This window comes from Saccopteryx leptura, chromosome 3, assembly GCF_036850995.1.
Source record: "Saccopteryx leptura isolate mSacLep1 chromosome 3, mSacLep1_pri_phased_curated, whole genome shotgun sequence".
NCBI classification, from domain to species: Eukaryota; Metazoa; Chordata; class Mammalia; order Chiroptera; family Emballonuridae; genus Saccopteryx; species Saccopteryx leptura.
This window is the reverse complement of record NC_089505.1, coordinates 89,391,559-89,405,242: the sequence shown is the minus strand read 5'-3', so window position 1 is coordinate 89,405,242 and position 13,684 is coordinate 89,391,559. Positions and strand designations below refer to the sequence as shown.

At 55.1% G+C, this 13,684-nt stretch overlaps 1 protein-coding gene across 3 annotated transcripts in view; it reads right to left on the bottom strand.

The window, feature by feature from the left end:
• Positions 1–591: 591 nt before the first annotated feature.
• H6PD (hexose-6-phosphate dehydrogenase/glucose 1-dehydrogenase) overlaps positions 592–13,684 on the bottom strand; it is a 30,728-nt gene continuing 17,635 nt past the window's right edge. For all 3 annotated transcript variants that reach the window (XM_066374975.1, XM_066374972.1, XM_066374973.1), the window contains 2 exons: positions 7,935–8,204; positions 592–6,713 (listed from right to left, as the gene is read on the bottom strand). In XM_066374975.1, coding sequence (XP_066231072.1) covers positions 5,350–6,713; positions 7,935–8,204 — 1,634 coding nt within the window. In that variant the 3' untranslated portion in view covers positions 592–5,349. The remainder of the gene's footprint in view (positions 6,714–7,934; positions 8,205–13,684) is intronic.

The window sequence follows — 13,684 nt, the reverse complement described above, 5'->3', positions numbered from 1 at the left end:
AGCGGCCAGGAAGACAGGGCCGGGGAACGGGACAGCTGTTCTCAGGTTGCTTGGGGATCTGTGAGATCAGATGGGGTCGTCTAGGCCAGTGGTCCCCAACCCCCGGGCCGCGGACCGGTACCGGTCTGTGAGCCATTTGGTACCGGTCCGCAGAGAAAGAATAAATAACTTACGTTATTTCCTTTTAATTTGTATTTAAGTCTAAATGATGTTTTATTTTTTAAAAATGACCAGATTCCCTCTGTTACATCCGTCTAAGACTCACTCTTGACACTTGTCTCGGTCACATGATACATTTATCCGTCCCACCCTAAAGGCCGGTCCGTGAAAATATTTTCTGACATTAAACCGGTCCGTGGCCCAAAAAAGGTTGGGGACCACTGGTCTAGGCCACGCTGTCTCCCAGAGGCCCAGCGACCCTCGTGCAATGCCGCCGCTTCGCACAGACGTACGGTATCTGTGCTGAGTCCATCCCGACTCCTCGCTCCAGCACTCTCTCTACCTTCCCTTCCTCTGAGAACACACACAGCACGACGACAAGGTCCACAGCCCGCCACACTCCGCCTCCCCCAAAAAGAAGGAAAGCATGAATTTTGCCAAAACGATTTTATTGTTTTAAAAATAAATGTTACCTTTGACATAGAAAAAAGTCGTTTTAAAAACTGGATTGTTTGAGGGACCTTTAAGGGTCCAATCTAGGCAGCCCCCGTGATACGAATGAGATGGGTTCTGTAGGTTTGTTCTTAAGTTGAACTTGTATGTAAGTTGGAACAGGTGCATTTACCTATTAAATGCAACTTAGATGTGTCTTGACATAGTATTTATTTTTACCTTTCTGTGCATACAGATACTTAAACATTCTCAAGCCTACCTCGTTCGTAACCTGGGGACTGCCTGTATTTCCATAAAAACCAGGGGCAGTTTCTCTCTGCAGAAATGCATGGCACAGTCTCACCGCTCGGCAGAGGGGGGTTAGCATGCCCACGATCTCCCCACCGCACAGGGAATATCTCAGCCCTCTTCTCCTCGCCTGACAGAAGTCCCGAGTCAAGCATCCCAGCACAGGACAGACACCACAGGGACACGACCCAGATCGAAGACACCCGGCTCCAGTGCCCACACCCTCCCACCCAGGTGTCTTATTGGCAACTGCCCTGGAGCACTGTGCCAACTTGGCCTTCCCAGGTGGACACAAGGCACAGGAGGGCACAGACAGCCCTTGGGGCCCAGAGGAGGCCCTGCTGGTATCTGCTCTCACCTTGTTCTTCCAAATGCAGAGCCAGGAGGTTGGAGGACATGCCCTCTCTCATGGAAACGTCATTGAAAAAAAGCCAGTAGCACCTGGAGTGACACCCGCACAGCTGCAGGGTGGCCTGAGGTGCCCAGCAGAGTGGCTGTAAGGGAGGTGTCAGGGTGGGACCCTGCAGCCCACATTCCTCACTCCAGCAAGTGGACAGCAGGGGACTGGTCCTTGTGGGCCACATGGTGACACTGGGAGGCAGCAACCTGCCCTGCCCCCTGCCACCACCCCGCAGTCTGCTCTGCAGGGAGGGCAGGCACAGACCTCATTGGTCTATCACCACCACCTTGCCTGCTGTGTCACCACTGGCGTTTCCTGTGACTTGTTCCTTCTCTGACAGGCTGCCTGGCAGCGTCTCAACTAGTAGACTAAGGTCTGCAGGGCCCTGTCCGCTTAAGATAAAAATGTCGCTGGGCAAGGCCGAGGCCAACGCTGCATATGTAAGGCTGTATGTATTTTTGGTGAGGAAAAAAAAAAAAAAAGCTTGTTTCTGAAAACTAAATCGTAGAAAAGGCCTGATGGAAGTGTTGCCCTTTTGGTCACACTGTCCCCAGCTCTCGGCCTGGGCTCTGCGTCCAGACGGGAAAGGACGAAACAGGAAGGCAAAGTGGGGCGGAGCTCCCAGACCAGGGAGGCCAGCCTGTGCACCCGGAATGACAACCCTGGAGGGAGTATTCCTCACTACCCGTCCGCGGGCGGAAAGCTGTGATTAGGCTGCTGGACCAGAGGCCGGAGAGTGGGGATCAAGCACCATCTGTCCGCAGAGGAACAGGGAGCGGGGAGGGTCAACACCGCGAGAATGTATTGTAACTTGCATTTAGCGGGGAAACTCTGCTCCCCGATGCAAGTCAGACTCCGGCTTAGGAGACCCTGGAAAGTCCCTCGGTTCTCTCCTGACAAGGCTTGGTTCTAATGCTTACTCTAGAGATGCCAATTTGACATGGCCTCCTGCCTTTCACAGGACCCCGGGTAATGGCCACTGCAGCCAGCACCCCCAGGGCTCCCTGGGAAGGAGCTGGCACCGCAGGGTGGCTGGGAGGGCACGTCTAGAACCCTGAAGACCTGGCCTCTACACCTGGCTTAGAGCAACCGGCCTGCTGTCATTTAGACTTCAGTTTCAAAATCATTAGTTAAGTGAGGTTCCTACCACCAACCTCACAGGGGTGTAGAAAGGATCAGACAAGACCACGTTGTGCTGAACGTTTAGTGTCCAGCCTGGTACTTGACCCCTGCATCATAATGTCCCCAAGTTTCTGACGAGAGCTGCCTCCTCACGCACTGCTATCTCTTCCTACTGTCTCCCAGTGCATGGGGCTGACACTGCACCCACCCTGGGCCTGGGTGAGTCTGAGGTGCGAGGCTGCAGGTCCAAAGGCCTGGGTTCGAGTCCTGACGTGGTGAGCCGTGCCCCTGCAGGAGCCAGGCACGTGCGCTGCTGCAAGCCGGAGTCTGACTTGCATCTGGGAGCAGAGTTTCCCCGCTAAATGCCCTCCCAAGCCCAGGTCCTGGGCTTGCGGAACAGGACAAGGTTGGACGACAGTAGCATCTGTCAAACTAGGTATCAACTCAAGTTAGCAGATTACAAGCAGCACTTCTGGGATGAAAAACAAAAGCTGGAGGGGAGCCCAGGCTCTTGGGCAGGAATGCCTTTAGGACACTTGTGCTCGAGACAGATTTCTGCAGGACTCATGCTGTCCCAGCATTTCTTGCTATGGAACAGCCAGCCTAGGCAGCCCGGCGCTGGGAATCTCTCCTTCCTGGCACAGGGCAAGGAGGGAAAGGGGGAAGGGAGAGGGTGGGAGCGATCGTGGACCATGTCTCCCACCAGACTTTTCTGATGTGACTTTAAGGCAGCAGTTGATTCTGGAAACCACTGGCATTTTTTTTTTTGCCCCACCCCTACCCCCTATGTGCAAACGCTCTAGATAAAGGGTGCATTTTGAGGCAAAACCATCTCTAAGAACAGGACATCCTAGGCTCAGGCCCGCAGTGACTCACTATTATTCAGAAATGGTGACAGCTCTCCCTTTATCTTAGACAGAGACTCTGGCCTGTGGAGGTCCCTTTCTCCCTGGTGTTGCAACCACAGAGCAAGAAATTCCCAAAGAACAGCTGGGGGTGTGCTCGGGGCCAAGGACCCTGGGAGACAGAATGTGAAAATGCAAATACAACACAAGGGGAATTCCTCCCAAGTCACGCTGCAAAACGGCAGGGATGGCGCACCAGTGCCCCCACGTGGCCAGAGGTGGCACACGAAATGCAACCATCTAGGTGCACCAGCACCTCTAGAGCAAAAAAGCTGTTCCCCCCACCCAGAAAAGGGAGGGGACTTCCTGACCCAGGTACTGTAGGTCTGTTCTGCCAGGGTCAGCTCTATTGGGGTAAAGAGAGAACGCTGATGTCCTGTCTGGACCGGGTTGCTGGAAGCCAGGGGAAGCAGAATTTTAACAAGAGTGCCCCTGGTTCAGGCACCCATCTCCAATGAAAGCAATAATTCCGTTAACTCCACAGCCCTGAAGAAAGCCTGAGCAATCAAAAGTAGAGAAGTAGATTTCGTGACGCACCTCTTCACCAAGGAAAGCCTTCAGCGTGACACGGACATGTTGTATCTGATAGAGAGGGTGGGTATGGGATGGGGTGGGGGGCATAGCCACACAGAAACACCTCTTATTCCTTGACAGTTATAGCTTTGGGGCGTGATTATGTGGGAAGTTGAAATAAAAATTAGATATGTCCTGACAATTTTGATTTAAAAAAAGAAAGCATTTCAGAGTACCCCCTGGGAGGTTTCAGGAAATAGGTACTGATGGCCCCCGCTTCTCAAGAGCAGAGCACCCAACCTATCCGTGAGGAGAGGCTGCTGATTTATTCCCCAAGTCTTCTGCAGGCACCCGTGGTGACATGAGGGGTGGCAGGGGCATCGCAGACAGGAAGTGGGCAGGCTGGATGCCCCCGAGAGGTAGTGTGAGAAGGGTGGGCTGCGGCCACCCCACCAACAGCCCAGGCTCCTGACGGTCAGAGCGCCTCTGGGTGGTCCATCACTTGATGTCACATCTCTTTCCCTCCAGAAGTGTTGTCACCATGAAAGAAAAGATCTGACCGGATGGATCACTCCAGGTAAAATAACACAGGCTGTTGAGAGTGGAAACAAATGCAGGAGGTCCCCCGAGACGGACAGGACCTGCTTCAAGGAGGTGCCCCTGGAATGGCCTGATCATCTGTGCATGGCGTGTTCCACGGAGAAGCACATGGGTGGGGACAGGGTCTTCCCTGAGGAGCTGGGGGCACCTGAGCCTCCCCTGGGCAGAGAAGTTCGTCTACTGAGGAAGGGCTCCACACAACAGTCACAGGGTTTTTGGCACCGTTTTAACACCCTGGTATTTGTGGCTGTGTTACTGTCATAGTCCTTCACCTGTCTATAAACAGAGGGTATGAGGGACAGCCAAGAAACAGAGGAGGGATGAGAAGGCCTCCTCCACAGCCAGACTGAGGATAAAGGAACTGGCCACGCTGAACAGGTGGTGGTGGCCACACCGAGGACAGGACAGCAGGCTGACTATAAGAAGCTCAGGAAGGGTGGGGGGACAGGAAGAAGGGCTGCAGCAGCCTGAGCGCTCCCCATAGCTCCCAGCACACTGCTCCGCACGGGCCCTGCTCGCACTCCATGCCACCAAAGGGTCCCCGCGCGGGACACCTCCCCTTGGCCCAGTACATGCTTCTTCTGGAGCTGAGAGCTCTCATGTGGTCCTGCTTTGTGCTGGTTGATGTTAATGCACAATTGCTGTGGGCTTTTCTGCAGGTGGATGCTTCTCTCCTAACTTGGGACTAGAAGCTTCTCTCAAGCCTCCATTTCTTCCTTGTTTCTGTGTCTGCCCACCACAGCTGGATGGAGACTGTCAAATGGATTGGGACGGGGCCTCTCCCGGGACCTGACCCTGGGGCATCAGATTCCAGAGAGCCAGGGCACGCGGGCAGGTGGCAGGACGCAAAGTGGAGGGGAGAAAACAGGAAAAGACAGCACTGGAGTGAGCAGAAGGCGAAGGCACCCATCAGCCCAAAAACGCCTCATAGTCCATGTACCAAACCAGCTGGCCAGAGTCAGGCAAGACGCCCGAAATGGGCCACTTCTTGGGTTCATGGCCCACACGGCTCACCAGCATGGTGATCTCACGCTTCAACCGGCCCATGACCAGAACCACCACCTTCCGGGCACGGTTGATGAGGGGCAGGCTGAGGCTCATGCGGTGGTGTGGCCCGATGGGGCTCTCAGTCAGCACGACCAGCGGCTCACCGTCCAGGCCGGTGGGCGACTGCGGGAAGAGGGAGGCTGTGTGCCCGTCGGTGCCCATGCCCAACAGCACCAGGTCGAAGCTGCCGTTGGTGACCAGGGCTGAGATCTCCTCCGCGTAGACCTGGGCGCCCTGGTCCTCCTCGGCGCAGAGCCGCTGGTGCAGGTGCACCGGCATGGGGTGGACGTTGTAGTAGGGCACCCTGACGTGCTGCAGTAGGTGAGTCTGCAGGCCCTGGAAGTTGGACTCAGGATCCCAGAGCGGGACGCAGCGCTCGTCCACCAGCCACAGGTGCGTGTGTGCCCAGGGAAAGCTGTAGTGCCCCGTGGCCAGCTGCTGAAACAGGGCTACGGGGCTGGAGCCGCCCGAGAGCGCCAGGTGGAACTGGCCAAAACGCCGCACCGCATTTGCAGCCGTGGCCTCAATGTCGTCAGCCAGCTTCACGATCAGCTCCTCGGGCCAGGCTGCAACCAGGGGGCTGTCTCGGTAGGTGGCCGTGAGAACCTGGAAGTCACTGGGCATCGGAGCAGCACCTGGCCCAGGCACCAGCTGCTCTGCTTGCTGCAGGGAAAAGGCTAACTGGCTGCCGCTGAACTCAAAGTCCAGCAGATGCCCGTTCTCGGATCCTCCTGGGTAGAGGCGTGGGGTCTCGTGGGCCAGGCTGTCCAGCAAGGGGGTCCAGAAGAGCCAGGACGCCAGCAAGTTCTCCGTGGTGATGAAGGAATCCTTGCGGCCGTGGAAGATGTGCGATATGAGGGTGGAGTAGGCGTCTTGCTCCCGCACCGGGCTGTAGGCGTAGTAATCGGACAGAGGGAGGCCGAAAAGGCGGAGCTCCGGCCGGCCCTCCACCTCCTTCCAGCTGCTGGACGGCAGGGTGGGCCGGAACAGGTTCCGGCTGACCAGCACGGCGGGGCTGCCCAGTGCGCCGTGCCCGATGTGAAAGACAATCTGCTGTGGCAAGCACCGGCTCTGGGCCCCGGCCCAGCGCTCCTCGCTCTGGGCACAGTATGCCCGGTTCTTGAACAAGACCCGGACGTAGCCCACTCTCTCGTCCAAGGCTTTGCCAGACATCAGGAGGAAAGGGACGCCCTCCCAGCGAAGGTTGTCCATGTGAATGAGGACGCCTGAGGTGAGAGGTGGACAACAGAGGTGTCGCTCCAGCACAGGGAAAGGAGGACCTCCCGGCCCACTCATCTTCCTACCTTCATTGCCAGCCAGCCCCTCCCTTCCCTGGACCCCGCTCCTCCCCTCCCCGGGCCCCTCCTCTCCCCGGGCCCCTCCTCTTTCCTGGCCCCTCCCCTCCCCGGGCCCCGCCTCCAGGCACTCTCTGCGCCTTGCTAGACCCCCCAACTCCCGGCTGCCTCTCCCATTATCTTCTCCCCAGCATAGCTAGAAAAGCAGCCTGAGGACCATGTCAAGACACCCACCTCTCCTAGACGCACAATTCCTTGAGGAAGGGGACCTGAACTCAGAGTCTCTGATTCTGAGCCTCTAAGAAGTCCCATGGTGGGGGACCCTGACTGCTGGGGGGGGGGGGGCTAGGGAGACTCGGGATGTACCTAAAGCAAGGTCAGGTCCAGGAAAAGGAGGGGGTGGTGTGCAGGTAAGAAGGTCTGCTGGGGGGGTGCGCTAAGGCCCAGATGCTGAGTGCACTCCCCATGTGAGTTTGGAGCCTGTTTCCCACGTGCTCTCCCTGCCGACCTCAGACTGGTTTTTCAGCATCACTGAGCCTCAGGTTTCCTGCCCTTTTCATGGGGACAACAACCATATGTGCCTCGTGGGCATGCGCATGTGAGGCCTGAATGAGATGTATATCAAGTGCCTGGCACATAGCAGGTGCCTGGTCAACAGCTGCTGCTCCTGTGGGGCTGCTATCTGCAGTTTAAGGGAGGCACCCTCTCCCAGAAAGCTCTGAGCTTGGGGAACTGTCCAGAGGACGTCTCAGTGGGGCACCTGCCTGACCAGCGCAGTGCCTGCCCACTGGAAGTGCCTTGGGCTGTGGCCGGACAGGCATGCAGCCTTCCTGAGGGGCTGGATGTCAGCTCCACAAGGGTGGGAGCCAGGGCTGAGCCCAGCCCTGCAGATCTGTGGGCAGGAACTGAACTGAGACTGTCATGGGGGTATCCTTCGTCCACAGCGAGCCAGCAGCTGCTTTTAAGCTGGTGGGAGGCCAGACAAGCGGGGGAAGGTCTCACTGGCGACTGAGTGCCCCTGTGACAATCCTACTTCAAGACCCTACCAACCTAAACCACAGGGTGTCTGGGCTTGGAAAGCTGCTTCCGGCTGGGGCGGGGCAGGGCTGAGGGGAGGGGGAGCCAGCAGCCCATGCTGGCCCCAGAGCCCACCTGCGAAGGTCGGTGTCCGGCTGTGGAAGCTGCTTGGCTTGTGCAGCTCGCTGCGCACCTGCTGGCTGTAAGCCTGGTACTGGCCCACGACAGCGCTGCTCCTCCTGAGGCCCCGCAGCGCCTGGAAGGCCTGCAGCTTGTGCTGCAGCACGGCCTGCGAGCTGCTGACATTGTGGGGCAGCTCCATGGCCACCAGGGTGAGGATCTCGGTCAGGTGGTTCTGCAGGATGTCCCGAATGACACCGTACTCCTCATAGAAGCTGGTGCGACCTAAGCAGGAGGGGGACAGGGAGAGGGAGGCGACACATCTGACTTCCCGAGGTGCACCGAGACCCCGACCCACACGCCTTGTCCCACACCCTCATACCCCAGTCCAGAGAGCCTACGAAAATGATTTATGCAGAAAACCTCAAAAGAAAAGGATTGGGGGCATCCCAGGGTCCCCTCCCCTCAATGAGAGCCATTTAAGAGAAGGTGTCAAACTCTCGGGCTTCTCCAGGAATCGCGTGGGGAAGGCGTGGTCCCAGCCAAGGCCAGACTGCACTTACAGCTACCTGGCCAGCCTCTGGCCCTGCCCCCACCCCTACAGGGTGTCAGCATCACTGAGAGGGCCCGGGCTCTGGGTCTGATGGCCACGTACTAGGGTGTGGCTTCTGAGTCTCTGTTTCTGCCTCCTGCCGATAAACGGGGCTGACAACTGCCACCCGATGCACAGATATGCCAGGCAACGTACAGGCACTGAGGACACAGACAGATCCTTGCCCCCAGCTTACTGGGAAGAAGACGGGAGGGAGAAAAAGTAAGTCGATCAAGGAATTATAGACAGAGATTGTGAGAGAGGGTGATGGGAAAGCCCTGCTGAGACCTGAACAGTCAGCCCTGCAAAAAGCCGAGAAGAAAGCATTTCGACAGCACAAGTCCCGATGCAGGAGAGAGCTTGGCTGGTTAGGGGTCTAGAAACTGAGCCAGAAGGAGGAGACAGAGGACAGGGGGCCTGGGGCCTGGGCAAGGAGGCTGGACTTGCTCCTATGTTCAGGGGAAGCCACTGGAGGTGTCAAGCAGGAAAGGACAAGTTCCGATGTGTATTCAGCCTAGATTCCTGGCCTGCTGTAGGGAGAATGGTTGTAGAAGCGAGGAGACCAGGGAGGAGGCTTTCGTGGCAGTACAGGAGCTGGAGTGAGAGGATGACTAGTTCTGGAGTCAGGACTGACCAGATTTGCTGAACAAAAAGGAAGAACCAAAGGTCACTCCTAGAATCGGGGCCTGAGCAAAGGAAAGGCAGTGGCAACATCGGCCGAGATGTGGAGGCTGGGAGGAAGCGTGAGACGGAGGGGAAACTGCGAGTTCTGTTTTAGGTGTATTTCAGCCTGGGACATCCAGGTGGAGGTGTCACGTCAGCAGGTAGACAGGGCCACTGTGAGGGCAAAAGGAAATAACATGGAACGTGAGCAGAGCCTGGCAATGACAAGCAGCCGGGCACGGTGCTAAGACCTTACACTGCCCCTCCTGTTCACACTCACGGGTCCCGCACGGCAGCCACCAGGACTGTCCGTGCGCTACATGAGAGGGAGGAGTCACATCCAGAGTCAGGACATGGTTCAACACACACCATGCTCTGTTCCCTCCTCCAGGGCTCAGCAAGAGCTCTGACATCAGGGACTCAAACATATGCCCTCCAACAGTCTTAAAGCTCAGGGTTCAAATGCACAACACCTCACGTGACATGGTTCACATTCCGCTGACTTGCCAATACCCAGGCCCACACACAGCCTGACCGACAGAGAAAGCCTGAGATCACGACAGGTGGGGCAATCGCGTATCAAGACTCTACGTATAGGCCCTGGCCGGTTGGCTCAGCGGTAGAGCGTCGGCCTGGCATGCGGGGGACCCGGGTTCGGTTCCCGGCCAGAGCATGTGGGAGAAGCGCCCATTTGCTTCTCCACCCCCCTCCCTCCTTCCTCTCTGTCTCTCTCTTCCCCTCCCGCAGCCAAGGCTCCACTGGAGCAAAGATGGCCCGGGCGTGGGGATGGCTCCTTGGCCTCTGCCCCAGGCGCTAGAGTGGCTCTGGTCGCGACGATGCCCCGGAGGGGCAGAGCCTGCCCCCCTGGTGGGCGTGCCGGGTGGATCCCGGTCGGGCACATGCGGGAGTCTGTCTGACTGTCTCTCCCCGTTTCCAGCTTCAGAAAAATACAAAAAAAAAAAAAAAAAAAAAAAGACTCTACGTATACTGTCTATGACATAGGCAGTGTGTTACATCAAGCATCTCCGCTCATCCTGCCAGGGCTCAGCTTCCAGGAGACATGACTAATGTCTGGCCCACCGTCCTGGGGGCCCAGTCTCCTGCCAGCCCCCCGACTGACTCAGTGCCCGCTCAGTCCCTTCCTTGCTACACCTGAAGCCGCATCAGGGTAGGGACTGTGTCTCTGCTCACTGCGGCCCTCCTGGCGCCTGACAGAGAGCCAGGCACCATGGGACACTGTGCCAACCAGAAAACGTGTAGACACACGTCATCACGGATCCATCGCAAAAAGCATGTCAATAGAAAGAAACACGCGTGCTTCCATAAAATTAAAATTAATTCTGAGAATAGGATGGAAAGTAACCAGAAAAACTGAACTTCAACAAAGGAAAACCATCATTAGAAATTAGAAATGCAATAAATGGGTTTTATGTAGTAGAAACAGTGGAAAAGAGTCAGCTATTAGAAGTCAGACCTAAAGAGATTATCCTGAATGCAGGACAAAGGGACAGAAACAGCCACCTCAGACACACAGTATGACCCCCCTTCAAAATTCCACAGTGTATTGTTAGGGAGCCACACACACACGGAAACAACAGCAAGAAGCAAGGGGATAATCTACCCAAAATTGGGAACAGTGGAGGACATGCGATAGAAAACTTGGGGAGGGACATAGGAGACGATATAAAACTCTTCTTAAAAGACGGGTTGGTAGGTACGTAGTATTTGCCATACCATAATTCTGCAGCTCTTACTTACATTTTGTAAGCATTCTTTTTTATCTAGTCAATATCTGATTCAGACAAACAAAAAGAAGTGGCTCCCTGTTCAGCCTGCTTGGCCAAGCACACCACTTGGTAGCGGCCACCCTGGGTTCCTCGGCGCCAGTCCCGAGCCACCTGCCCTGACCGGGCTCCCAGTGCAACTCCGGCCAGCTGGACAGCCAGCAGGACCGGTCCTGCTGTTCTGTGACCAACAGAACAGCCTGCCCTGAATGCAGCCCAATATGCCACACCTGTTGGGAGTGCCAATGTTGTGGGGCAAGAAATAAAGCCAGGAGCCTTCTTACAGGAGGGCAGGCTTGACCCCATGGGTAGAATTCTGACTCTTTTATTGTCAGCTAGAGTTCAGCATCCCTGCCCAGAGTGCAAACCCCAAGAGGGCAGGACAGTCAGTCCCACTATCCAGCCCAAATACTCCAAGTGCCCCCTCTACACACACTGAGAAAACAATGGCCAAAGTCCCCCAGCCCACAGGGCTCTGATCTTCAACGTCCTTACAATACTGTTGAGAAAACATCAAGAAAAAGATAATGATAACATAGTGTCTATATGTCAGTTCACTTACTCTTTACAATAGTGATCTAGAAAGAGGTCCTACTGTGGACCCCTATTTTAATTTTAATTTTTTTTAGGTGAGAGGAGGGGAGATAGTGAGGCAGATTCCTGCATGCACCCTGACCAGGATCCACCCAGCAACCCCAACTGGGGCCGATGCTCAAGTACCAAGCTATTTTTAGCACCTAAGGCGGATGCACTCCAACCAAGCTATCCTCAGTGCCCAGGGCCTTGCTCAAACCAATCAAGCCACTGGCTGCAGGAGGGGAAGAGAGAGAAAAGGGGTAGAAGAAGGAGGGGGGAGAAGCAGATGGTCGCTTCTTCTGTGTGCCCTGACCAAGAATTGAACCTAAGACATCCATACACCTGGCTGACGCTCTATCCACTGAGCCACTGGCCAGGGCCCCCTATTTTAAAATAGGAGGAAACTGGGGTTCAGAGAAGTTACGTAACTTGCTCAAGTTAAGGTCACAGGCTAGGTAAGGTTCACACCCAGGCAGCTGGCCCCGGCATCAGTGATTCTTAGCCCCAAAATATCTCCCTTTGAACTTCCTACCACTGCCCCTGGAACAACAACACAACAGAGTATTATGCCCGGAATGGCACCAAGTGGCATGAGCACCAGGGTCGAAGAAGCAAGCTGAGCTGGGCTTGGGACTGAGGGGACTAGGTTGAAGGTCAGGGACCCCATGCCTAGCAGGGCCAAAGTGTGAGGGGCACAGGTATGCTGTCCCTCAGGACAGTTAACTGCCTCAGTGGCCGTGAGGTGCTGCCTCACGGGAGTGTGGGCCCAGGGTGCCCAAATCTTCTAATATTTTTGGAGAATATGAAGTGTTGGATCATTAAGTGTAATCTCATGATTTTTAAATGTGCATAAATAATTTTTTTTTTAATGCTGTGTGTCTCAAAGACATGTACCAGTGGGCTGACTATACCCTCGGCCACGTCCTCATTGAGGTGAAAATACCACAAGTCAGAGGGCAGGGGCCCTGACACGCAGTTCAGATGACAATGCCTGGCCCGGCAGAAGCAGGCAGTCTGTGGTTCTGGCTGTCCTGAAATTGAGGACAGATGGGAAGGGCCTTGGAAACTCGACTGAGGAGTCCGAGGAGCTATTATAAGTTCTTGACCTCCTCCAGGTACAGAGTCACCATATGACCCAGCAATTCCACAGCCACAAATAGAGACCCAAGAGAAACGAAAGCATATGTTCAATACAAAAACTTGCACATGAATGTTCAGAGCCACATTATTCACAAAAGCCAAAAAAACAGGAACATCCTAAATGTCCAACAACCGATGAAGGCGTAAATAAAAAAAACATGGCCTAGCCACAGAATGGAATAGTAGTCAGCAATGAAAAAGAAATGACATTCCGACAAAATGCTACAGCACAGATGAACCCTGAAAACATCATGCTAAGTGAAATAAGCCAGACACAAAAAGCCGAAGATGGTATGATTCCATTTCTGTGAAATGTCCAGAACAGGCAAATCCATAGAGACAGGAAGAAGATTAGTGGTAGCTTATCAGAGGACAGCAATGAAGGGGCCACAGGGCTCCTTTGGCGGTGATGAGAATGTTCTAAAATGGATTGTGGTGTTGGCTGTACAACTCAGTGAATATATGAAAACCCAATGAATTATATCCTTTCAATCGGTGAATTGTGTAAGATATGAATTATGCTTCAAAACTGTTTTGTTTTGTTTTGTTTTTAAAAAAAAGCCTTAGAGCAGGCTAGTGGAGACACGACAGGGGTGCGGTAGGAAGAGCAAGCCGCCTAGGATCCGCAAGGTGGACTGTCAGACGGGCTGGTGGTAATGACGTCAAGCAGGGTCAAATTGCACGGGGCAACACTGACACGCAGACAGTAGCCAATGGGTGAGTCAACACCAGGTGGAGACGGGCTGGATCAGTGAGAGGCAGCTCAGAGTTGTGATATGGAGTGGCGTCGCCAGCCAGGCGGGCTGCCTGCCCTGCCGTGCCGTAGCCACGACCCCAGCGAGGGGCTCTGTCTCACATATGAGAGAGAAATTGTCACGGTGGGGCTGCTGTGAGGTTAATGAGCTAACTAACACTTATCCAGGGCATGGCCCACAGGAAGCACTGTTAAATGTTGGCTAGTGTTTTTATTGTCACAGGGGCTGTGAGCGAGAGGGGCCACCAGTCAGGCA